General features: G+C 37.5%; 1 protein-coding gene across 6 annotated transcripts; it reads left to right on the top strand.

Moving 5' to 3' along the window:
- The first annotated feature begins 1486 nt into the window (after positions 1–1486).
- Positions 1487–27876, top strand: LOC123775342 (DNA cross-link repair 1A protein). Of its 6 annotated transcripts, XM_069311809.1 has the most exons (15): positions 2785–2998; positions 3426–3494; positions 8336–8796; positions 10401–11618; positions 15508–15606; positions 16188–16312; positions 16819–16882; positions 17004–17144; positions 17404–17515; positions 18514–18657; positions 20019–20143; positions 21926–22101; positions 24088–24226; positions 25631–25864; positions 26592–27876. In XM_069311809.1, exons 1-14 carry the CDS (start codon positions 2985–2987, stop codon positions 25819–25821), a joined length of 3078 nt encoding a protein of 1025 aa, XP_069167910.1. In that variant the 5' UTR covers positions 2785–2984; the 3' UTR covers positions 25822–25864; positions 26592–27876. The 6 variants fall into 6 exon arrangements, with proteins under 6 accessions (XP_069167911.1, XP_045626406.2, XP_069167912.1 ...); XM_069311810.1 differs by lacking the exon at positions 2785–2998 and adding an exon at positions 1487–1551 and having other exon boundaries at positions 25631–27876; XM_045770450.2 differs by lacking the exon at positions 2785–2998 and adding an exon at positions 2414–2702 and having other exon boundaries at positions 25631–27876.

A 27876-nucleotide genomic window follows, 5' to 3' on the forward strand; every position in this document is an offset into this window, starting at 1 on the left:
AGACAGGTCCAACTGTTGTTGCTCTGTCGATGGCGGCTGCAATTTCACGTTCCTCATGCTTATATGCTCCAAGGAGCCTTTCAGTGTTGTTTTGTAAGTCATCTTCATTTATTATGCACCCCATACCCATCTTGTGGGCGGCAGTGGAAAGGGTTACTGATTTCGGCCTTAGCCTACGCTTCCCACAGAGTTCCTTCTGATAACGCCTCGGATAGTCGATGATGAAGATTAAGCCACCCAAGAGGTGGCACGGGCATGAATAGCCCGTAATCGGATAGTCATTGGGAACGTCTGTATGTGGTACTGCTTGTCTGCAGGAGAGGTGGATATCTTGAGATGATTTCGGAGCTTAGCGTCCCCGCGGCCCGGTCTTCAACCAGGCCTCCTTTCCAGTTACACAACCCCAGGAAGCAGTCCGTAGCAGCTGTCTAATGCCCAAGTACCTCTTTATTGCTAAGTGAACAGGGGCGACAGGGTGAAAGTAACTATGCCCATTTGTTTCCGCCTCCAGAACTCCAGGATCGGACCCGGAACCTCAGGACTACGAATCCGAAGCGCTGTCTACTCAGCCCTTACAGCTATCAAGTCGGTGAGGGACGTCTGATCTATAATTATAATAATAATAACAACAATAATAATGATTTATTGGCATGGAAAAACTACAACATAAGCTGACAGAGGTGATTACACTAGTTTTTTTTTTTTTTTTTTTGAGATATATACAAGAGTTGTTACATTCTTGTACAGCCACTAGTTCGCGTAGCGTTTCGGGCAGGTCCCTGGAATAGGATCCCCGCCGCGAAGAATCGTTGTTACATCCAAGTACACATTTTACTGTTGCGTTAAACAGAGGCTACAGTTAAGGATTTGCGCCCAGTAAATCCTCCCTGGCCAGGATACGAACCCATGACAAAGCGCTCGCGGAACGCCAGGCGAGTGTCTTACCACTACACCACTAGTAAGGATATATATATGTCTTAAGTACTAATATTGGGGAAGTGGGTAGTACAAGGTACAGTGTGAGTTTAAAGCACAAGGAATGAAACTATGAGATTGAAAATAGGTACTTTTTGGTTTTACTTTTGAACAGGGTATGGGTTGGACAATTTTTTAATTTATCGGGGAGTGAGTTCTAAAGACTGGGCCCTTTTATTTGCATGGAGTGTTTCCACAGATGTATTCTGACTGAGTTATCAAAGATATATTTATTTCTGGTGTAGTGCTCATGGGTTCTATTACATCTATCAAGGAAAAGTTTCATATCAAGATTAGCATTTAGGAACAAGGTTTTGTAAATGTAGACAGCACATGAGAATGTGTGGAGTGTATGTTTAGCATGTTAAGGGACTTATATAGAGGGGCTGTGTGTTGTCTGGAGACCGAGTTAGTTATAATTCTGATAGCAGATTTTTGTTGGGTGATGATAGGGATAGATTAGTGCGAAGTAATCTTGCTGGCCGCTCACAACCAACTTGAGTTCTTGTGATCATACGGGAAGCAGTCATCAGGAGGATAAACCATTCAAGCAAACTACACATCCCATCATCTCAGGTACCATCAAGAAGAGCGATCATACCATAGTGGGTAGCCTAATTGGGTTATACGTAGCCCAATTAGGCTCATTGTAGCCTAATTAAAACGTCAGCTATGTATGTCGTTATTTGCAATTTTTCGGGCTATTTTTTAAATAAGTTGGGATATATACTCTGAAAAGCGTATCAAGTGTTAAAAAAAACCTATTTGACTAGTTTTATTATAAATCCGCAACTATTAGTCCTGAAGCTGGCTACTTTCATCTATACGGAAGGTGGCAACTCGTGACCCCAAGAACATTGCCTCAAGCCTTGTATATCTAACCTCCAATTTTTGGACAGAAACAAACATTCTCTGTTATTCCATTCACGTGGGCTCTAGGAGACTCGAACCACGGACCTCACGGTTTTATTATCTCTTATGCCCGTGCCCGCGTCTTAATTGTGGCTGCTTAATCTTTATCAATCAATCAGGATTAAGCATTTGCTGATAGGAAAGATATCCAACCGTTTGTGTCTGGCTTTAGACATTATATATTGTCTTGGAAGACGAGAGAAGGGGAAAGAGAAGACACGAAGCACAAAGGTACAGTATATAATAATAATAATTTAATTCATTGTGTCGAGGGACAGGAAGCGTAGACGTTCTGGCTTTTATCCATGAATCCCCACATCAAGCTGACTAATCTCTGAGTACCTACTCACTGCTAGGTGAAAGCAGCCCAACCATTTCTGTCCAACCCGGGATTCGAACCCGGAATTCCCGATTGTGCATCGAGAATGAATCTGGGACTCTGGTAGAGTTAGCAATGAAGACTCCTGTGCCAGGTATGACCACTACGGGCTCTCCGTATCCTGTAATACTTGGAATTTTTTGTTCCCAGTTGCTGAGTTTAAAACAATACCCGGGGGAGTGTGGGGGAGGAGACCCGGGAGTGTGGGGGAGGAGACCCGGGCGGCGCGGGGAAGGTGTTGCACCACTTAACCCCAGCCACCAGGGAAGGTCAGGAGTGGTGTGTGTGTGGTGTACTGTGCCTGTCTACAGTGCCTGTCTACGGTGCCTGTGTACAGTGTAGTGGGCACCGGTGCACAGTACAGCCCTACACCAGTAGTCAAGACATAGTACTGATATATTAACAGTACTCCACTATAAGTGACTCGTTATCTTGGGTGCGTTAGAGTAAAGGTTTTAAATTTGTCCTCCAAACTGTATAACGCTCGTGTCTCTCCTTGTTCTTATTAATACATTGTTTGGGAAATGACAGTTCAGTAGTGTAGTGCTTTTGTGAGAACTTTGTTGGCAGGTTGTTCCTTGTAGAGTGAGTGACTGTAGCATAGAGCTAGGGGGTCACCCCTCCAGTTACTGGCCACATCCGTCGCTGCTTGCCCTCACTCACCAAATGGCACCACTAGTATCCAAAATGGTCCCCAGAGTTAAATATGTGACATAATATGCCTCGTTCACAGTATGTATAAAACAAAATATTTTTGTTAGGTGAAGTTAGGCTAGAATTAGTTAGGCTAGTTACCAGTCTCCGTGGTGTAGTGGTAAGACACTTGCCTGGCGTTCTGCGAGCGCTTTGTCCTGGGTTCGTATCCTGGCCGGGGAGGATTTACTGGGCGCCTTAACAGTTAATCCTTAACTGTAGCCTCTGTTTAACTCAACAGTAAAATGGGTACTTGGTTGTAAAAACGATTCTTCGCGGCGGGGATCGTATTCCAGGGACCTGCCCGAAACGCTACGCGTACTAGTGGCTGTACAAGAATGTAACAACTCTTGTATATACATCTCAAAAAAAAAATATATATAAATACTATTGGATGTATTATACAGTACAGTGTTGTGTACAGCATATATTTAGATTTTTCTTATATCACTATTTGTCTTTCTAGGTTGAATTGCAGCATGATTAGTGACGACGACGATGACATTTTCTGTTACACACCACTGCAGAGAATTAGGTAAGGTGGTGTGCATTTCTAGTGACTTACTGTATGTCTGATGCTTTGTTTCTACTGTAATCTTCCCTTTTGTTGGTAGTGTTCTCTAAAATTAACTAATGGTTTAGTCTGTGCCTCTTATTCTGTCATGAGACCTTTCCCTGTAGTAGTCCTTCACTCTCCTCTCTTATGAAGTTAGTTATTATCTAACCATCACTAAACCCATTCACAGGTAATTAACTCTTGTATATCTTCTCGTCAAGCATACTATTGTCCTCCTTCCAGATGTCTGAATCCCTATTAAGTGCTGCACTGTACTATATTATCTTGACTCATTACTACCTCATACATCACATGTCTGGCCTTGTTCACTGGTCTTGCTCCCAGTTCACGAAATCCAATCTAGTCCGGACAGCTGCATCCCTACGGAAGGGATTATACATCAACGAGTGCTTGACCAGGAACAGACAGCAAATCCTCTACCGCCTGCGTCAAATCCGGCAACAAAACCCAGATGCTATTCATCAGTGCTTCGTTAGAGATGGTCTGATAAAGGTGAGAAAAACCGCAGAGGGCAAAATGTTTACTATTACTAGAGAAGAAAACCTCAACACTTTCCTCTCCCAATGTGGTTTGTCTCACCTTATCACTCCCAATGAATTAACTTAATTAACCCCCTGTCAACTAGTGGGGCTAGGTATCCTAAGTCTCCTTGGTTCATTTTCTGACTTAATTTTTAACTTACTCTTACCTAGTCATTTACCGAAATTATTTAATTGAGTTATTAAAGTAGTTCTTCAGGTCTTTTTAATTATACAGTCATTACTGAACTATCTATAGTTATTAATCATTAGCTCAAATTTGCCTATGTTTATTATTCAACTTTTCTTTGATTTCATTTTTTACCTAGGTTGCCTAGCCTTGCCATGCTCCCTTACTCCATTGTACCCCTGGCTTTGCCTGCATCTCAAATTGCAAATTGTTACTTACAGTGTACCTGTGAGTACTCGTAAGCAATCTACCTCATTTTTGCTCAATTTGTTTTTTTGTTCTTTTTTTTGTATTGCTTAGTCTTGCTTATATTTTTTGTTTTGTATTTCCATATCTTGTGTTTTGTATAGTCCATGTTTACATGTTTTTTCTTTAATCTCATTAATTGCCTAGGTTGCCTAGCCTAGCCATACTCCCTTACTCCATTGTACCCCTGTAAGCCCCTTTTGTGTTTGTTTTGTACAGTATTGTGTATATTTTTTTCCCTATTTTATAGCTTTTTTCTACTTATTTCTGATTCTACAATCAGCTTCTTTTATGCAGTCAAGTATAGACCCAGAACTTAACCTCTTATCCACTATCTATGACAATAATCACTTTAATGATCTAAATTGCAGATATTTTGCAGCACATGATGTAAACAATGTATTAACTCATAATCACAATATCTCTGTAATCAATTTGAACGTTAGATCCCTAGGTAAACACTTCGATGATGTTAGTGCCTTGATTGAAACTATTGGCAACAAATTCTCTTTTATTATACTTACTGAAACATGGTTGAAAGAGGATACTACTCAACTCTTTAACATGCCTAACTACTCAGCAATTCACAACTGTCGTCAACTTCAGAGAGGTGGTGGCACTGCTCTTTACTACCACCAAGAACTAACATGCTTAAAAGAAATTAGAACTAGAGACTGCTATGGGGAGTATATCTTCGCCAGCTTCAGAGTCAAGGGTGCTGAGTCTGTCCTGTCTGTGGGTGCAGTCTATAGAATTCCCAACACTGATGTGTCTGTATTCAACTCAAACCTTAGAAATCTAATACTTGATAACAGACTGAACAAAAACCACCTAATTATCGCAGGGGACTTTAATATTGACCTCTGCGAGCCAGAACACCCTACTGCTGTTAGCTTCCTCAACTGTATGAATTCCTGCCTCCTCATACCCTTAATCACTAGACCTACTAGAATCACTGATAGCACTGCCACGACTCTAGATCACATCTGGACCAACATAACCTCTCCGCTTACTTCAGGTATAATCACCGATAGCACTACAGACCACTACCCCACATTTCTCTTAACTAACATTAGCAAACCACCTCTAGAAACAAGGGAGTTAAGCTTTAGGCTGCACAATGAAACTGCTATAAACAATTTTATAACTGCTGCTGATAATGTCAACTGGGAGTCCGAGTTAGGTAACATAGGGGACATCAACCTAGCAGTGCAATCTTTTCTACAAACAACTCTTAGCCTTTATAACACCCACTGTCCTAGGCTTACAAAACAAGTCACAAGCAAAAGGCTTAACAATCCTTGGCTTACAAAGGGAATACTGAAATCCATTAACAAAAAACACGACCTTGAGAAGAAGTATAGGTTAGGAATTGTCTCCAAAGAATTCTCAAAGAATTACTCATTATTGCTAACTAAGATAATTAGACGAGCCAAAACTAATTACTACGAAGATAAATTTACTCAAATAAAGAGCAACATTAAACAAACTTGGAGCACAATTTCACAAATATTGGGATCAAAGAAATCTTTAAATAACAAACCGACTCTCCTGTCTAATAACGATGGTCAGCTTTCAGCCTCTGATTCTGCTATTGAGTTCAATAGGTTCTTCTCTTCCATTGGTTCATCCCTTGCAAATGATATTCCATCTTCCAGTACTGACATTAAGGACTATCTTACAGGTAACTATCCACAGTCTCTGTACCTAAAGCCTATTAATTCCACTGACGTCAATGAGATAATCCTTTCCCTTAAAACCAAGTCTAGTGCCCTTGAGGAGATACCAACTTTAATATACAAAAAAGCCTCCAGATCTTTAGCCCCTGCTATTGCTTTGCTCTTCAACAAGTCACTTGAACTCCAAACCTTTCCAGATATTCTAAAAAAAGCGAGAGTAACGCCTGTCCACAAATGTGGTGATCCCACAGATGTTAACAACTACAGACCTATATCAATCCTGCCAAACTTGTCAAAAATTTTTGAAAAACTTATATACAAGCAGCTTTACTCATATCTAGCCAAACTCAATATACTTAGCCCTTGCCAATATGGCTTCAGACCCAAAAAAAGCACTAACGATGCACTCATTAGTATGCTTAACTCGATTCATACAGCCCTTGATAAAAAGGAGCTCCCTGTTGGGTTATTTGTGGACCTGCGTAAAGCTTTTGATACTGTCAACCACCATAACCTTCTTCTTAAATTACATCATTATGGAGTCAGAGGGCACTCCCTACAATACCTCGAGTCCTACCTTACTGACAGGCTCCAATATGTTTCTGTGAATAATACAATTTCTCCCACCCTACCCATCAACATTGGTGTTCCTCAGGGCAGCATACTTGGCCCTCTCCTCTTTCTCATCTACATTAATGACCTTCCAAATGCCTCCCAACACCTCAAACCAATTCTATTTGCTGACGACACAACCTTCATTTACTCCAGTCCTGACCCTCTTGCTCTAAATGCCACAGTAAATACTGAGCTAAATAAAGTCCATCATTGGCTAACTGCCAACAAACTCACCCTTAACATTGACAAAACCTTCTATATTCTGTTTGGCAATAAATCCTCTAGTCTTATAAATCTCAAAATAAACAATACCCAAATTTGTAACAAATTAGATGGCAAATTCCTTGGCATTCTCATTGACAACAAGCTGAATTTCCAGGGACACATTCTAAATATATCAAAAAAAGTTTCAAAAACTGTGGGCATTCTTTCTAAGATCAGATATTATGTACCACGCCCTGCTCTGGTGACTCTCTATTACTCCCTTATCTATCCTTATCTCAACTATGGTATTTGTGCTTGGGGTTCTACTACCCAAAATCACTTACGTCCTCTAATTACCCAACACAAAGCCGCTATTAGAACAATATCCAACTCTGGCCCCAGACATCACTCGGTACCCCTACTCAAATCTCTTAATATGTTAGATATTAAGTCACTGCACATTCTCTCATGTGTATTATACATATATAAAACGCTAAACTATAATGCCAATCCTGATCTTAAAAGCTTCATAGAAGGTTGTAACAGAACCCATGAGCACCACACCAGAAATAAATACAGTTTTGATATTCCTAGAGTACGTCTTAATCAAACTAGAAATGCTCTGCAAATCAAGGGGCCCAGAATGTGGAATGACCTTCCCAACCATGTTAAAGACTGTCCCTCTCTCAACCAGTTTAAGATAAAAACTAAACACTACCTAATAAATTCCCTGTAATCTACCTCACTCCTCTATTGTCAACCCATGTCTGTTATTTTCTTTTTTTTTCTTTTTTGTAATCAACACTGTTTGTCAACCTATTGTATTTGTGCTGCTTTTTCAGTCATGTTCCCCCTTTTTTTTTATCTTTATTTGTATTTGTTCTCAACATCTTTTATTCTTTATGCTCAATTAGTATTAAGTTCTAGATATTAATGTTTTTCTTGCCCGAAACGCATTGCGTAATAGTGGCTTTAGGCATTGTATGTACTAGCTCTATCTATATATCAATCCATTAATGTAACATCACTTGTATGTATATACCTTACCTGAATAAACATCTGAATCTGAATCTGAATCTCTTGTATCCCATCCCATATATTTTTTGTACATGTTTATATGTTATATATAAATACAATATGTGAGATATAATTTATTACAATAGATGCTTTTGGATTAGAATTTGTTATAAATTAGATATATCTAATCTATTGATAGGTGATAGCTATTGATAAGTGTAACTTATTATTTATTACCTGGTACTTTAAATAATTGTTTATAAAATATATACATAATTACTGTATGTGGCTTTTTGTTATATAAAATTGCAATGAGGTTTTACATTTCAGGACCCAGATTTCCTCCACACAGACCTTGATAAAAAAAGAAATAAAACCAAGTCGGCTCTCTTTATCTCAAAGAGATAATACTGTTAAACGGTTCAAAAGTCCATTGAAAAAAAGTTTAACTAATGTGAAACCTCGCAAAAGTCAATTAAATTTTGAATCAGATAACAAGAGCAGTAAATTGAATTCTAAAAATAATAGTGATATTGCTAAAAAGTCGTTTTTAAATGGATCATCGCGATTTCAAGCAAGCAGTGCATCTCGTGCAGCACCAGTCAGTCATAAGAGAAAGAGTGCTGAGAGTGCACTTACGGAAAATTTAAATGCGAGATCGGAGCAGGAAAAACTAGCTGCTGACGTCTGCCCCATATGTATGATGCCATGGAAGGACTACAGTGATACTGGAAAATCACGAGATTTTCACACTGACGAGTGTTTGGAAATTGACTGGTCCCATAAGACGGGTAAATTTCTTCTTAATTTTTTTATGTAAAATATTGTTTAAAGTTGATTTTAATGTACTGTACTGACAATTTATGTTTTGAATAATATATATATTGCAGTTATATTGCATGCCCTTTGAAGCATGCAATGATGTTACCTGTTATCGCTTTTTTTAGTAACCTCATTATGGGATTAACATACTGTATTTGCTTTAGTTTTTGTTTACAGGTGTATTAGGTAGCCTTTACTTAGGGAGATTCCTCGGTAATTCCTTAAGCTTAAATCTGGTACCACTAAGCCTTAATCCTTCATACACTGCCTCTGAGACCCCAACCATCTGCATTTTGGAAGTAATGATCAGTCTGACTTGCTCTGCTAGGTAATGGGAGCAAGGGCTCAGAAATCAACCATAAAATTTGGGAAAACCAACCAGAAAGCAAACCGACAAAAAATTTACTTTTATGCCATTTTGGTCTCGTCTGCTGTTCCAGGCAGCAGGCCCGTCGGCACCAATCCATCCTTGTCAACATTATCCACCTGCTCATTCATTGGTGAGCCACCCAACTGTTTATAATGGGCATATGGTTTATGTGTGCTTCTCCACCTTGTTTAAATTACACTGTTATTCTCCCGTCTATCTTGAGATGATTTCAGGGCTTAGCGTCCCTGTGGCCTGGTCCTCGACCAGGCCTCCTTTTTATTAAGCATTTTTGTTACACATCCCCAGGAAGCAGCCCGTAACAGCTGTCTAACTCCCAGGTACCTATTTACTGCTAGGTGAATAGGAGCATTAGGGTGAAAGAAACTCTTGATTTTGCTTAATTACCAGCTTCACATTACATTCTTTTTCTGGAAGGGCTTCTATGGAGGCTCCCAATTCCTAGTAACCAAAATAGCTACATCCAATTTGATCTTGCACCCTTATGTGTTATTGTAAGCCAAATGGGACCCAGCTGTAGAGGAGTTAAATATGCCAAAACTAGAAGATAGAAGAAAAAGAGGCAATATGATCACCACTTACAAAATAATAACAGGCATTTACCAAATTGACAGAGGAATTCCTGAAACCAGCAACCTCAAGAACATGAGGTCATAGATTCAAGCTAAGGAAACAAAGGTACCATAAAAATATTAGAAAGTTTTCTTTTGCAAATAGTGGTAGACAGTTAGTACAAGTTTAGTGAGAGGGTGGTGGAGGCCAAAACAGTCAATAGTTTCAAAGCGTCATATGACAAAGTGTACTGGGAAGACAGGATAGCATGAGCTCAGCTTTTATACTGTAACTACATTTAGGTAATCACACAACATGCATACAACACGATTTTTTTTCCATTGTTGCACCTATGATGATAACTGCACTTTAGGTTTAAACAAAATTAGTTTGTGTATTTGTTTTATGACTGACAAAATTTTACATAGGCACTACTAAGATGTAACATAGAATGGTAGAAAAAATCCACAAGGGCCGTGATGAGGGTTCGAACTTATGTCCAGGATGATCCCAGAAGCGCCTTAATCGTTTGATATATCACGCTATTGTGATTTCTTGTGTGTATAGAATGGTAGCTTTCCTCAAGACACCTAATGCCAGTGATCTTTATCTAACTTTTTTTTTTTATTTCAGAATGTAAAGATGGAATTGACTGTTGCGCAATTATTGAAAGTCATTTTTGGAACTTTACACACCACACTATGGCTGAAATGCGGTCTGAATATCAGCGCACTCTAGCACACAATCTCTCCACAAACCTCAGAGAGGAAGAACAGGAGAAGCAACATAAAAAAACTAAAAAGAATCCCAAGTCCCCCAGTGATGACTCAGGCTATGAAGACCTGGCAGTGGCTGGTTCCTCAGGATTAGGGAAGTTGACTAATTATTCAAAAGAAAAACAACAAAAACCTTGTAGTTTTTCTTCACAAAGTGACAGTACTGAATTGAATAATAGTATACCACTGTTTAACCTTGACTCCGATGATGCTTGTGATGAGTTTACTTCAACTTTTCTTGCAGAGAAATTGTCTGTAAAGGAGCCGTTATCTGATGTAAAGATTACAACAAATTTGAATAAACTTGAGCAAGCTGGTAAAAAATTCAGTAAACACACTACTCCAAGTAAAATTTTGAACAAAAATGATTCTGCAGGTAATTTGGCTAATGAAGAAATTCCAGATCTTGATGTGGATTCTGTCATGAAGTCTAAATGTTGTGATAATGAAGATAATATGAAGTCAGCTATATTTAGTGAAGTTGCCAGTCAAGGTACAAGGTCTCCTATCTCAGATGATGATGATGACTGTGATACAGAGGTCTTTGACGAAAACCCAACAAGTGAACCCTTTGGGGAAGATTGTAGAGGAGAGGAAAATGTGGTTGATTCTGTTAAATATAATGATGTAACAGAAGGTCCTGTTGTAACTTCTGCTGACACCTCAAGCCTTCCATCTATATCTCTACTTCAAGATTGCCACGTTGGTATTAATGTAGGCAGGAATGACACTCCTGAATTAGAACAAAACTTAAATATTGATCAAAATGAATTGCAGAGAATCACTAATGGCTCAAATTCAGACAAATGTGAACCTTGTTGTTCAAAGACGGGAGTTGAGAAAGATGGTGATGATGAATTTGAAGTTGACGACGACATTTTTGTAAGACTGGTAGATGCAGCAGTGGAGAAGTACCTTAATAATAATAAGGACGAGAGACCACATTTGAAGACTTCAGTCAAGGAGCAGCGGTGTACTAAGTCAAGTAACAAGTGTCCTGGCAAGCCTTCGTGTCAGCCTTGTATCCATCTTCATTTTCATCTCAATAAAATTCCGGAAAAGTCATCTAAAAAAGGTTAGTGAAACATTATTTTTTGTAAGACCATTTAGAACAGTGTTATTTCTATAAATAATATATTTTTTTTATTGTTAACGAGGCATTTGCAATTAGTTTGTGCTTAATCTTTTGGAAATTACACAGGGGATTGCTGAAAGTTAATGATTTTTAATGTACATGTGTGTAAAAGTTCAGCACTAGTGACTTTGCAAAGTTTATAAAAATAATTGTGAACAATTTGATCAATGTTCTCTTGGGATTATGATTTCGATGTCAGTCAGTACTCGCCTAATTGTGCTTGCTGGGATTGAGCTTTAGGTTCTGCCTCTCAACTGTGTAATACAACTGGTGTATAACACAATGCTAGTCTTGAGCATGAAGAATTAATTGCAATTCTGTATTGTATTGAAACTGTTCTGAAACTTTGCCTGGACAGATGTAATATAACCCATAATCACCACGCCAGATATAAATCTCTCTTTGATATCCCCAGAGTCAAACTTGATCTGTGTAAACACTCTATGTAAATATAGGGACCTAGTCTATGGAACTCACTCCTTAATGAATTGAAAAGCTGTCCAACTTTTGCCTTATTCAAAAATAAAACCAAAATGTACCTAATTTCATCTTCATAGTTTCCTACCTAGTGGTTTAAACTTGCACTGCATCTAGTGCTACCCAATTCCTCAATATATGTACCTAAGCATACAACTTTACCGGAAATCATTGCTTCACCTTATATCATTGCTTTTATATTGAATGCATATTTTAATGCATTATACCTTTAAATAATCCTCAAATTATGCTACAATGTATCTGTTGATAACCATAAAATTTTACTTTTAGTATACCTACTTATCTTTGCCAAATTTTCTTACAATGTACCTGTGAACATGTTTTCAATTTTGCTAGAATTTTCCTACTTAAAATTATTAGATTAAGAACCTGCCCAAAACACTATGCATGCTAGTGTCTTTACAAGATTGTAAAAACATCAATGCTATATATTCTCATAAACCCAATGTACCTTTTTGTATATAAATAAAGTATATTATGATTACTGTCTGCTCAGACAATTCTGTTATTTATCCGGAAGCTGGACCTTATCCAGTGTACTGTACATGTGAATGCTTTTGTACTGTATGTGTATGCATATATATTGCAAGGTAAGTCATTGGGCACATGCAAACATATGCATTGATTGATCACATTAAGTGGTCAGTGGGTGCTTTAGGTACACATCTACGGTTTGTTTAGGGTCTTGAGGTAAACGTTGGGTTGATGTCCTTAGACCCAGGTTTGATAATAAGCTCATCTAGATATTAGTGTTCTTGCTTGTGGACTATTACAAGGTATATTTTGTTAAATTATCTTTACTGTGTTTATATACAAACTGCAGCTCAGGTTTTATACAAATGTTCAGATTACAGCTATGAGGTAAATATTTGTGTTTGAAAGAATAACATACTGTAATCTACAAATAAAAAAAAATTAATTTATCAATACCTTGATGACTAGCACCCTATAGACACTCCCCAATATGCTACCATGTTAGTTATGTTCTCCATATACACAAACCATCGAAGTCTCTTAACCTTGGCCTCTGGATATATTGGTATTAAGACATTAGGTAATATGCAAAGAAAAAACATTAGTTAATATGGTTTTTCTTTATAGGTTATGTAAAATTATATGGTAGGAGCAGGAAAAATAATTAAAATTTCCATGCCATAGTATTGGCACATTAAAAAAATCAAAATCAGAGGCTGATATCGATACACACATAACCTACCACTGGCACCCTCGCATGCCTCTTATCCTACTCCCTTAATCGCAAAGTGCAAACCTGTCATTGAGGTCATGTCAAGTCCTTGGAAGTTGTCTACAGTGTTAGGTCACAGGTATCCAGCTGACACTAGATTGTAATGTTCAAAATATGTTGTATCACTTTTATGATGTATTAAGACTGGTTGAGAAGCAGAACCCAAAAGTTGAAGCCCTATTCCCGTCCCTCCCCCCCCCCCTCGTCCTCCATACACACAATTAGGTGTGTTCAGCAAGATGATGGGAACAAGGATATTTTGAGTCTTGATGGGAAGCTGGATTTCATAGGGTGGTATTGGGTTGGGGCTGGGTTTTTAGGGTTAGTGAAGAATGTAGTTTTAAAGGGTTGGAGGGATGGAGGCAGGGTTAAAATTGGCAGAAGGGGGGTTGGGAAAGAGGTGGATGTAGTACGAGTTGGGTCATGTTGGAAGGAGTGAAGGTGGGTTTCATGTGGCTGAGAGGCATGAATTACATAGTTAAGAAAATATATACTGTAGGTGACATATCAACACAATCCACAGCTGGCCATTTTTGTGTGTAAGTAGGGTCAATACTGTATTATTAATTTATTATCTACTTAAGACTGCATTTAACTGTATCTTCATATATCTATATTAAATTCTAACTATCCACTGTTCTAAGCTAATAGGAATGTATCATGTGTAACCAATTCACCAAAATTGTTGCAAAACCATCTGTATCTTTATTAATAAAGAAAATGAAATATCAAAAGTGTGTGCGTGTGTGTCATAAGTGTTACTGAATCTTGGTCATCCTTGCCATTTATTCACTCGACAGCCACTACACAAGGAAAGGAGGAGGCCCAGTTTGTTCTGTTTGTGGTACATTATCACCAACACACTCCCCTGTCCCCCCTCCCCCCTCCCCCATACACATCCACACACTTGTATGTCATTATTATATAGCCTGTTTTGTAATAGTAATCATGAGTATGATGCACCTTTGGAGCACTTGTTCTTTGACTGAAGGAAATGACAAAATGTGAACTACATATGACCTGACACTGGATTAAAATGGAGCATGCATTATTATTACATCAAAGGTTTAAGACATTCTACTTAAATTCTTATGGTTGCCCAGGAACAAAGAGGATGGGAAAGTGATAGTTGTGATTGCTCATCATAGTACCTGTACAGGTATTACAATGTTTGTCTCTGTCATAGAATGACTATGTGTGCATCTGTCTCTCTCTCTCTCTGCCTGGTTGTTAAATCTTCATGATTGTGTCTAATGGTTCGCAGTGTAAACAAATTATGAACTCATCAAAAAAAACTTGTACTCATCTCTTATGCATACAGTCAGGCACTATCTATTGTAATGTAGTATATACCTATATTTATGTACTAAATTTTATAATGCTTGCCCTCTCATCCTCGCACACTCACGAGCCTGACCACACATACTGGCACAACCCTACCATCTCACTCACCAGCTCACTCACACACTCATGACAGCCTACCCATTCATTTAAATAAATAAAATAAAAAATAAATAACACTACATATAACTTCAAGCAGATAATAACAAATTAGAATATATTCACACCTATACAACTGCTAATGTGCAGTTCCTAATTGTTCTACCAAATATTCTTTGCCTATCTCATTAGTACAGATCTGAGGGTTCTGAAGTTGGTATCACCGCATGTATATTTTCACTAAATTAAAACCAAAAAAATGAAAATATGAATTTTATGGATTAGAGAAGCATTTAAGATTAGCATAATCATCACCGGTCTCGGGTGAGTATGTCCACATTATGTCTAGAGGCTCTAGCAGGGAAAATGTTATTTCTTAAGTTTTGTTAGCTTCACTACAGATGATACCAATATGATGGTTGTTGACAAGAATATCAAGGCTATTAAATGGCCATTAATCCAAAGTACTCTTTGAATTGTTGATCAGGAGTACTGTACTATGAAATGTACTGTTAATCAGGAGGACTATTAAATGTACCAATAATCATGAGTACTATACTATTAGGGTTGGGTTTGCTAGTAATCACCTGTACTATATCAGGTTTAATAATGTTTAAAATATCTATTATTTTTCTCTACTTTCAGTGGGACAATCTAGTATCCTGAACTATTTTCAGCCTGTTAAAGAAAGTCAAGATTCTTGCAAGCAGACCGCCAACAAATGTGCATCACACTGTGGATCGAGTATGTGTCTATGTATTCTGTTTATGATAAGCTACTGTAATTTACCTTAACATTGACATGAAAATTGTTCTCATTACTATATACAAATGTGTTTTCTGGGCCTTCTTATCACTTGCTTTCTTAATTTAAGCACTAGTCACTACTGGTTTAAAAACCAGTGAGACACTTGTTACCTACTTAGATAATGAGACAAGGGGCCTTTGCAACTTCCCATTCTTGTTCTCCCACTTGTTCTCATTCTTGTGGTTATCAGAAACAGTGTTAGCCCCAATGTGCATCCTCATGTAAAACCAGAACTCCTTAGATCCTGGACTAGTTGTTTAGCTGGAGAATTGAACTTTATTGTATAGAAATTTACAAAAAATTTAATATGTAAACCAGATTCTTTGCAACATGTAAACTGAATAATGGGGACTACCTTTTTGATGGAAGAAGAGCTTGTCCTCAAATGGTGCTAAATATCTGCTGACAAGTTTTAACTTTTTAGTAATGATAATCATAAATCATGCTGGGCAGGTTACATAAACCTTACATACACTGTACATATTTCTTTTTTATATCTAATTTTGTACTTTTCCCAGCATGCAAGAAGTGTAAACAAACCTGTGGAAAGTCGGGTGCAGAAGGCTGGAAAGATCTTATGTCACAGATGCAAAGAAAAATAGTTAAGCTTCCCAGTGTAACTGATAGCTCTGAATCCACACAAGTAAGAAAGCTTTTTGGTTCTGTTGCCTTTGAGGTGATATCCTTAGATTCTTTAGTGGATTAGACATGCAATAGTACGCCCTTGACAAGCTGCGTTCATTCTAGATTTGGAGGGACAGAAAGTTAGCCAAATCATACATTGAATGGCTGTGGCTTTTAATTTTGCTGAAATTCTAGTGAAGTGTTTGTACTGTTCTTTTACTTCATTAAAGTCTCAAGTACTAGAACATCCATTACCCCCAGTGCCATTTAAAATTATTACAGTACACTTTTTGACAATTTTTAACATCAAAGGACAGTACTATACAAAGTTCAAGAAAACTTCAAGGTTCAAGTTTTTGCTGCTGCAGCAAAGTCATGTGCATTAATTAAGTACTGTATTCAGAAGGAGGATATTGGAAGAATGTTATGTAGTTTTTTTTTTTTTTTTTTGGAGTTACTGTATTCCTTAAATTGATCATATGTAAAGCACTGAGGTTCTGTTAAAATAATTTTGGAACTCTGCAGAGAGACGAGGATAAGAAACCAACATGGCAACAAAGAAAATGTCCTTTCTATAAATACATTCCAGGTGAGGATATAAAGGATATTGTTTCTGTACATGTATTATAGAGCTGCAATATCTAATAGTTTATTAAATCTGAATGTGCCTTTTATAAAATCACATGATTGAAAATGATCTCTTATTGCAGATACAAGTTTTGTTGTGGATGCCTTTTTTTATGGTTACCTTGATGGTGTGAGTGCTTACTTCCTTACACATTTCCACTATGATCATTATAGAGGCCTCAAGAAGAGTTTTAGTCGTCCCATATATTGCAGTGAAATTACAGGTAACCATTTTTACTGTAGTAGTTTAGGAATTCACTAGTAAGAGTAAGTAAGTGTACTAGTCATGATTCACCTAAATCCCATTAAATAGAAAAGAGAGAGAGAGAAGAGCTTTTACAGTACTGTAATCATATGAAACTGCCTCTATTTAGAGTACAAGAGAGTAAATATTACATGATTTCCTGGCATACTGTACTTGGAAATATAGTACTGTACCTTTAATGTACGGTAAATATAATTCTGAATATCATTGCCTTTCAGCCCGGCTAGTGAAATTGAGGATTGGTGTATCTGATCAGTACATACACCCTTTGCCTATGGAGAAGCCGATGGTGGTGTGTGGCATTGAGGTGACACTGCTTGAAGCCAACCAGTAAGTTTCCCTTCTTCTCAATGCTTGTTAAAGTACAGCAGCCAGTAGAGTGCTGAGAAAGTTGCCGTTAATTTTGTGCAGGGCGATGGTAAATATATAATGAAAGCTAACCCATCCTCCTGTTTCTATAGTACTTTTTGTAACTGTGTGGACCATCTTACATATGTTGACATAAAAGGCAATTAGATAGTAGAGCTTGGTACTACTGTATTCACTTTATAAGTCCAAAAAAATAAAAATTAAAAACAAATGTAAATATTCATAGGCTTAATATAGGACATAAATGTACAGTACTATATTAGGCCTAGGAAGGTTAGGTTAGTTTAGGTTTTCTTTGCAACATAAATACAAAACCTTTCCTGGTTTGTCCAAATTCAATAGTACCGATTTCTACTTTCTAATTGCTTCTTAAGTCGATATATGTATGATGGTCTTCATCGTTACTGTAATTACTACCTAAACAAAACAGGAGGATGGGCTGTGAAGGCTAAGGTGGTGAAATAAGACTTGTGATATAGGATTCATTGGGTCTGTAATACAGGTGTTTTCAGGAGTGATTACCTGGGTTTGTGGGAATTGAGCTCCAGATCTTGGAACCCTTCCATATTTTTCTTTTTTCCTTATACTTATATACATTCTCCAACATTAAATTAAATAAATTCATTTCTGCACTCTCCTGTCGGCTGGTGTTTTCATCTTGTCGTAGGTTGATCTTGTATCCAGACTATATTTGCCTCGATAAAGTGGGCCAGATCCTGCTTTCTGGTCTGCGGTAAATGCACGACTCCCTAAGGCCTGATAGGGCATGTTAAGATTGGTGCTAACCACGTGGCTAGCTCAGGGACCCACCAGACACAAAAGTTTTATTATATTCTATGCTTGATATTTGCTGTTTTTTGTCCATCTTTGGGGATAAAGCAAAAATATAGGTATTGTAGCCAAAGGTTGAAGGTACAGTATTTAAAGATGAATGATTAATTATACTGTTGTTCTTGCAGCTGTCCTGGAGCGGTGATGTTTCTATTCAAACTGAGAACTGGCGCTACAGTTCTTCATGTTGGTGACTTCCGTGCTAACCAAAAGATGGAATCATACCCTTCACTGTGGAACTGTTCTATTGATACATTATACTTGGATACTACGTACGTCAACAGTGATATTGGTTTGATCATGAGCAGGTTATTGAAAAATTTGTGCTGTAAACTTTATTGTGATATATTGTATCGAGTACTGTACTTGTATTGGACAGGAATAAATGAAATTGGTCAAAATTAGTTCTTTCTTTCTTTCTTTAAGGGAACATGTTAGATAAAAGTGTGCACTTGTTTGATGATTACTGTCCTATTTAACCTGCATTAATATAGGAGACAAACTAAATTGTGTTTACTATTTTTCAAAAGAAACCAGCAGAAATCATGGCTTTAAAATGATGTAGGGCAAATTTGATAGGAAATAAGCAGTAGGGAAGAGTTTCCCACAGATATTCATAGCACAGATGTGTTTTAAACTAAGACCTGACATTGTGTTGATTGTACAGCAAAGGCATATCCTTTTCCCTATGGTTAATTTAATACTTCACCTAATGGCCGGTCCCAAAAAATGTTTTCGACTTTGCTTTCTTTTGAGATGATTGAAGGATAAACCAGAATGGGAAAGCAAAATGATCCTTAATGTATGGTTTGTCTAGTGTGCTCAGACATGCTCAAATGTTTATTTTGCTACAACCAAACATAAGCATCCAGTTGCATTTGTATGTATACAGTGACTATTTGGCCTCATACACCACCTTACTCCACCTCACCTCACACACCACCCCCTTCCCCCGACACACACCACCCCGTCCACATGTATTATGCATTATTCAATATTAATTTGCCTATTTAAAGATTATTATATCTCTGGGTAAATCATAATTATCATTATCCCAGCTGCTTTGATGTGCCTAAAATAAATTTACATCTGAGCAGTCTTTTCTTACATGCAGTCACATCCAGTATTACTGGGGGTATACACACACACATCTGTATGTTTCCTGTCTTAGAAAGTGATTGAGAGGCATATCTAGTTTTAAATAAACACTTCAAGTTCAGTATTAAGGACATACAGTATATTGCATTAGTATTTTATGGATATTTCCCAAATAAATTTGGCTGTTTGTAGGAATTTTCTACAGCACCCATCTAAATTCAGACTGAGCTCTGGTATTCCATTGTCTTGACAAGATCAGGTGTTTGATGCATCCATCTTGCTTTTTTTTTTCTTGGGTTCTAAGAATAATCCAGAGAAGACAGACGTGAGGCCCATCTGTCTTCTCTGGATTTAGTCCCCAGTACAGTTCACATTTGGAGCTGGGATGGATTGGAAATTTTTCATTGTCTCCTTTGCCCCACGTACCACCTGATGGGTTGTGGGCCACAGAGTCCACAAGCCTAAGGAAGCTCAGTGCCATGTTCAAAATGAAGCTCATCATGTACTCTTCAGCTTATATTGATTTTTTTTACAGGTACTGTAAACCACTCTACGATTTCCCTAATCAAGACGATGTGATTGAGAAGTGTGTTTCTATTGCTACTTGCCACATTAAGAACAACTCAAAAACACTTATTTTTGTGGGAGCATATTCAATAGGTAAAATCCTTCGAATAAGTTTTTGGTTCCTTAATTTTCATTAGTCCATGCTAGTTAAAAGTATAGTTGGTTAAACTTTAAGGAGTTTCATTGTAAGAGTTAACACTGATGCTCTGTTTGCGAGACTTAATTTTCGAATGTTTTTCAGCAGCTTTGTTGAGTCATCAGCTTAAATTTATTACCTCTTGCTTAAGTTCCAGGAATCAATTCTTCAAACCTGGAACTTCAAGAACACGAGGTCATAAATTTAAATTAACTAAACAAAACTACCAAAATACATTAGTTAACGTCACAGGTTCTCAGCTGCGTTGTGTCGTGTGTCGTAGTAGTTGATCTCCTTCGACTTGTTACCTGTGGTACTCACCTACTTGTATTCACCTAGTTGTGTTTACAGGGGTTGAGCTATGTCTCTTTGGTCCTGTTTCTTAAATGTCAATTGGTGTGCTGATTTGTGAGCCTATTGGGCTTTGTCATATCTACATTTGAAACTGTGTATGGAGTCTGCCTCCACCACATCCCTGCCTAATACATTCCATTTGTTAACTACCCTGACACAGAAAAAATTCTTTTTGATGTGCCTGTGGCTCATTTGTGTACTCGGTTTCCACCTGTGTCTCCTTGTTCAAGGGCCCCCCCATGCTAAATAGTTTGTCTTTGTCCACTCTGTCAATTCCTCTTGAGAATTTTGTAGGTGGTGATCATGTCTCCCCTAACTCTTCTGTCTTCCAGGGACATGAGGTTTAGTTCCTGTAGCCTTTCCTTGTAACTTGTATCTCTCAGTTCTGTGAATAGTCTGGTGGCATACCTCTGAATCTTCTGCGGTGCTGCCATCTTCCTGGTAAGTGCCTCTTTTTGTTCTTTTCTGTGGGCAGTTAGCTTCAGAGAGCCGGCAGAGCTCCCCACAGAAAACCAGTATTGGACGTAATGAAACGCCAATGTCTGGGTGAGCCCCAGAGGCTCACCTAGAAAAGCCTCTGGGTGAGGCTTGACATCCGAGGTCGCCGGTTGGTTTTATCATTATAGAACTGACTTGTGCGCGGCCCGGCTCCCTCGTTTCCCCAGGCAAGGGGTAAGGTGGGGACAAACTAGGAGGGGAAGATAGTTTCACAAAATTTTGGTTGTTTGCTTTCATTGTGGAGAAGATGTTTTAGCAATTTTGGGGCTGCGGTCTCATTTTAACCATGCAGTAGTCTGTTTTGATTCGTCTATCTTTCTGAGTGCCATCCCTTGGATGGTGGCAAAGATGATAACCTTTAAGTGTAAAATGTTCATGGGCCATTACTCCCTTCGGCTATCTGAGGGGGGCCAGGTTTTGACTCGCGGTCTCCAGTAGGCCAATAGAACTCTGCGACTGATGACGCCTAGTAATGTGGCACTGTTCAGTGTGATAGCTTCAGGGAGCTTCTGGGGCTCACCCAGAAACTATCGTTTCATTACATTCAATGCTGGTGTTTTGGAACTTTTGGGGTATAAATTAGTTACATGGCATCTATGTATCCCCAAAGTTTCAGCTTATAATTTAAAATACCAAATTGAACTCTTAATTGTACTGCACTAATTGTATCATTTCCCAGACTTGTACCCAATACATGAAGGATATGATCTACAATAGCAGGGAATAAATTACCTACAATGTAATGTTCATATGTTGAATGTTAGAAGTGGATTACACTGCTTAATGTTTTTAACATTAATGTCTTAATGTGCTGTGTAGTGTTAAAATTGATGGCCATCTAAAATAAAATATTTACATTTCATAATGTATGTTAACCTCTTTTTCAGGAAAAGAGCGAGTCTTTAAAGCCATAGCAACAGCTTTGGATTGCCGTATTTGGGCAAGTAATGATAGGATAAAGACACTGAGCTGCATCCAGGATGAAGAGTTACAAGCCAGGCTTACCTCTGACAAGCTCTGTGCTCAAGTTCATGTTGTGCCTATGAGTGACTTGAAACCAAAGGTCAGTACATTACCTACAATTATCTTATTAAGGCAAGTAGCCAACAAGCCATTGTAGACCACATAACTCACATTAATGGAATATACATCTTTCAAAACAAAACATTTCCTCCAAAAGATTTGTATTTTCTCTGTTGAGTTAATATCTTCCATGTAATCTTGTTTCACATTAATCTGTGTTGTCAGAGGATGAGAAAGTATGATTGTAGGATAATAGTGACGAGGTTTATGCTGAAACTATTAAATGCAGTGGAAGAAATAATTGAGTTGGTGTGGAGAATTTTGTCAGCTGTGGGTATTGTGACATGTTCACAAAGAAATCTAAATAACATGATATATAAGAAAAGATATGGAACATAGTGTAAGAGTTATAGATGCATCAGTCTTATTGTATTGGGCAAGGTGTAGGGCAGAGGGCAGGATAGTGAATTGGAAAAGTTCCAGCATACAACGTTCACTAAGAAACTGGTCATTTATAAACAAGGTAGGATCAGTGGTGACTCGGTTAACAAATTTAATCCGTTCTGGCACCGAGCTCATCATGTGAAACACTCTTCTTGCGAAACAACAACAACACTGTCGTCGGAGAAGTCCAAGAACCGTCGGGAACGCTAGGAAGCACCACATGGTTTTCTTGTTAACCGAGTGGAAGCTCGTCAATCGAGACAAATTTTCTGCGAGTTGCTTGCTCAATACCTGAAATGCTCATAGATGGAGCCACTCATCATCCAAGGTTCCACTGTAGTTGTGTGGGGTCAGGTATCTGCATTAAGACAGCTGTGGAGAAAGATTGTAAGGTATACATGACATTTATAGACAAAAAAAGCATATGAGAATGTTAATATGGATTCCAGAGTAATGAGCATGTAGAGAGTTGGTCAAGTTCTATTAAATGAGAGATGTTTTAGGAAGTAATACATGTTTAAGTGATAATATTTGATAATATGAGTTCCTGGTTTTATATACTGTAAATGTAGATATATGCCAGGTTTGTGCAATGTCCCCGTGGTTGCTCAATGTATGTATGAATAGGGATCATGAGGGAGGTCAAGGAAGGACTATTAGAGATGTGAGCTTAGTGTTTGTATGGGTTAAGGTGAAGGCCACAGCTCACAGGTGACTTTACCATCAGTACTGCTCTGATATTTACTGGTGCCATGTTTGCCACTGTTGCTCTGGCTCCAGTGTTTTTCTTGGGTGTTCTTTTGACTCTGTTGGGCCTCATTTGGGACTCTCAGGCAGTGCGGCTGTTCGTTGTTGTTAAGTCAGCCCCAAGTGACTCATTGGTTGCTCGAGCAGCAGTGTGGGAGCTTTAACTTTGCCTTCCTGGTGTATATCCTGGGCAGAGTTACAATACAGTGTAAGATATTAGAGATATGAATTCTGAGAACAAGTTAAAAGAATTCAGTCTAATGACACTAATAGAGACCAGAAGCAACATGATCCGAACATATAAGATACTAAGTATAGACAAAGAGGATAGTGACAGTCTTCTCTTGGTGAGGAACAGCAGTACAAGGGAGCACAGTTACAAAATGGAAACAAAGATGAAGCAGAGAGGTATAGGAAAATACATACATGTAGTGAGGGTGTTACACAGAGGGAATCAGCTAAAGATGGAAGTGGTGGAAGCAACCTCCATTCACAGCTTCAAGGACAAGTACAGCAGAATACTGGAAAGTCAGTTGGTATAAAAGCATCATAGCAAGTAGCTATGAGGCAGGGCTCTAGAACTAGATCCTGCTAATCATTGACACAACTACCTAAGCATACAGTCTGTGAAATGATTTAAACACTTCTATGGATATTTTAATAATTAAACTTCTGTAGTTTAAAGGGTTGTGTGTCGGTATAAAAAACTCTAAATATCTCTTTATTCTTACAATACTTTTCCATCTTTCTTGAGTGAGTGCTTCTCCACCACTTGGATGTGGGGAACAAGGTAATTATGAGGATGGTATGATTAGCACATTGTTGTACTTTTTAGAAACTGATGGATTACATAGAGATGATGAAGCCCCGTTACACCGTAGGTGTAGCAATCCGTCCTACTGGCTGGGAACACTCAAGTGGTGATTTGCTCAACAACCTTTCTTCAAAGCAGTTTGGTAATATTTATATATATGGTAAGTTATGTTTTGTTTCTTAGCTCTATTATAAGAAATAATATATCTTGAAGATTATATAATGAGTGGTAATGATGTACCAGGTATAAATAAATATGGCTGTAGATTGATATATTTATGCAGTAATTATATCAGGAGAAAAAGGGAAGGCCACAGGAGTAACTGAGAAACTTGTTCTGAATACATATATTTATATTCTTTACACAAGTATATCTGAGCTTAAACTATTATGTTGTTTCCTTAGGCAAGAATCCCCAAGGCCAATGTAATGTAAGGCAATGCACACAATGGGAAAACTTTCAGAGCAGCGGTGATGCTGACAGGTATCACTTTGTAATAAGAAAACACCAGCATACTGGAGGTCAAAGCATGTTACTTGAAAAACAAGGCTATGAAAGATGGCAACACTTTACACACACAAATCACAATAGCGTGATGCATCAAATGAACAAATCCATAAAGGCTGTGACGAGGGTTTGAACCTACGTCGGAGAGGATCCCAGGATTGAGGATTAAGGAGCGTCTGGGATCCTCTCGGACTTAGGTTCGAACCCTCGTCACAGCCCTTGTGGATTTGTCAACACCTAAATGAAAAATAAAAAGGTAAAATCCCAGGACACCAGAAAAAATGACCAGGTGTCTTGAGCACCATGAGGTAGAAGAAAAACAGAACATCAAAGCACTAAAAAAAATTACAGTACCACTTAAAAGTCCATTGTTTTTATTGTTAATGGAGTTCATTAGGAGTTTTGAGGCTTTACCCGCCAAACACACAGCAAAACTACGACGTTGCTACAACGTTCGAACAAGATTTAACACCTCCTAACAAGTTATAACAACCAATATAACAAGTTGTAACAACGTTTTAATACGTCAAAAACACGTTAAGTCAAGATGTAACAACTTTATTACACGTTGTAACAAGTGGAAAATAGGGTCAGTTACGGTTTGTGTTTCCAGGGTAGTCTCTTTGAATTTCCTGGATGCTTTCCCAGTGGGGTGGCAGAGTGTCACCTGCTCTCTGCACCTCTGTGGGGGAGCCAGGTTCTGGCTCTGGTCCCCATTAAGCCAAACAGAACTGTCTGTTGTGACTTAGTAGTTGGGAGCCATCTCAATATATAGCTTCAGGGAGCCACATGAGGCTTGCCCAGAATGAGGACTTTCATTACATTCAATGTTGGATTTTTAGGTAAATACAATTAAATTATTTATTGTGATAATGTGTATATAGGTGGGCTTCCACTGTCTGCAGACCATTCAAAGTGGGGCATGGCCTAGTCCTAATAGTGTCTGGATTTTTGAGGTTCAAATACATGATCAAAAGTGTAAATTACATTTTTTTTTATGAAACAGAATAATATTGCTGACTATTTGTTTTAATGTGATATTTGTATGTATCTGCAGGGATTCCATACTCTGAGCACTCAAGTTACAAAGAACTGAAACGCTTTGTACAGTTTATTCAGCCTAAAAAGATCATCCCTACAGTTAACATTGGGAATCCCAGTACCAGAAATATGATGGAGAAAGAATTCAGCAAGTGGTTGAGTATGCCTCGCACCAAGAGTATTGACCAACTGTGGAAGAAAAAGTGAAAGTTATGCCTAATTTTTTTAATCATTAGTTGCTGTTATACTAGTAAGTTTAGTTTCATCTCTTCCAAAGATCACCCAAGAACATTTTTCATTGAATCTTAATGTGTATGTTTTAATATTACTTCTTTTTCCCCTATCTGAATTTTATCTGTAAATAGTTACTGACATTATCTTAACATATTAATTAAAAGTACAATGTACATACATGTAGGCCCCCCCCCCCTCCCCACCAATAACCTCTTTTAACTCTCCTCCCCCCACACAAGAGAGAGATCATGCCCACTATCATTGCTCTACACACTGATATTTCTGCTCTTGTTGAAAGAATGGTTTCAAATTTTTTTGTCTGTAGGGTATTCAGTGTATATATTCTCGATAAGACAGCAAAATGTCACTTAAAATCTTGAAAATATTATCTGTTGTATCCTTTATCTGTGATAATAATAGTAATAATAATACTGCAAAAATAATAATAATAATGTACTTTAATAATAATAATAATACTGTTCTGTAATAATAACAAATGCATTGGTATATCAGATAATGTCGTAGAAATGGTGCTAAGTAATAAGTGTTTTCCTTGTTGGTAAAGTTGAGTATATAAAAAAATATATATTTCCATTTATAAATATCCAGACATTAAGTGAAGAAATATAGACAACTGCAAGATTTATGGATAACAAAATACAGTACTGAAATAGCCAAACCATTAATTTAGAAACGAGCTAGAACTTCTCTTCCTCTTCTTAGTTACGCCTGGTCCCCAACAGGTGGCAGCACTCTGGGAGCTGCCAGCTCCTTTGCAATTTTACCCCAGACATCCTGTCGCTGATGTCTGTGAATACAGACCTTTCCGAGTCACTGGCTGTAGCGAATCCACTATTTTCAAGATAAGTGTAGACTGTTCTTTGGACACTGTCCTGTGAGGGGACTACTTGCCATTCATAAAATTTCTGGCCTTTGTATTTGTTGCATAACTGTGTTTCAGGTAGTGATGGGACGATACTTAAAATTTTTAACAACTCCAATACCGATAATGATTTCACCTAAACGTCTCAATTCCAATACAGTATAATTATCAATTATGATTCTTTAAACAAAAAAATTGTTGGATACATATTTTCTGAACATTTTTGTATTTTAGTTTGCAAAAATGAATGATTTACATTATGATCATGGTAACTATAATATAATTGATTAATTTAAAACTAGAAAACATTTGGTAAATTCAGCTTAATCTTCTGAAAGAAACCTGCAAAGTGAAAACATTTCATTATACATGCAGATATACAGTACATGCTTTAATTGTCTTCTGTATAGTAATAAATTTGTTAGCCTTATTTGAAATGAAGTTAATATTACAATGCCAGCTCAGTTAAGCATAGCTAATTCCGTTTTACTCAAAAAGTAATCTTTTATTTACAAAATAGAAGAAATTTTTACAATTTTATTTTCATGTCTTAATATGTTTTGACATGTATTACAGTATATCATCGGCTCTCAGGAAAAATATAAATATTTCGGTGATAAATAGTCAAAATAAAAGGGCATTTATTTGAACATCCAGAACGGGTCCAGATATACGGATACGGATCGGATCCAGATACTAGATATTATATGAATCCAGTATATGATTCGGATTTTGCATGTTGCAGTGTATAGTGTATTTTTACTCTTACTGTAGAGAAACTCATTCTTTGCCACTGAGTGATGCTTAGGGATCCACCACTGTGGATCCCTCTTAATGTACAGTATATTTGTTGTTGTTTTTATTATTATTTTTCCCTTTGTACATAAATACTGTACAAGATAAATATTTACAATGAAGAGTACAATTTAAAACTTAAAATCATGTGTAAGATATTTTTAAAATTTAGTGCACAATTGTTTTTATTAGCACTTGCTCAAGGTATTAGAATGTAAGAACTCTTGTACTGCATATATAAATAAAATAGAAAGTTTTTACAGAATTTATACAAAAAAATTGAATTTTGATTCTCCTTTATAATTGTATAAATGTAAATTTGCTTCTATCAAATAAAAATGTTATAGAAA

This window comes from Procambarus clarkii, chromosome 70, assembly GCF_040958095.1.
Source record: "Procambarus clarkii isolate CNS0578487 chromosome 70, FALCON_Pclarkii_2.0, whole genome shotgun sequence".
NCBI lineage: Eukaryota > Metazoa > Arthropoda > Malacostraca > Decapoda > Cambaridae > Procambarus > Procambarus clarkii.

Coding starts and splice junctions, on each gene's coding strand:
- LOC123775342 (XM_069311809.1), top strand. Junction 16,313..16,818: donor ATAGCTCTGAATCCACACAA/GTAAGAAAGCTT, acceptor GGAACTCTGCAG/AGAGACGAGGATAAGAAACC. Junction 17,145..17,403: donor ATATTGCAGTGAAATTACAG/GTAACCATTTTT, acceptor ATTGCCTTTCAG/CCCGGCTAGTGAAATTGAGG.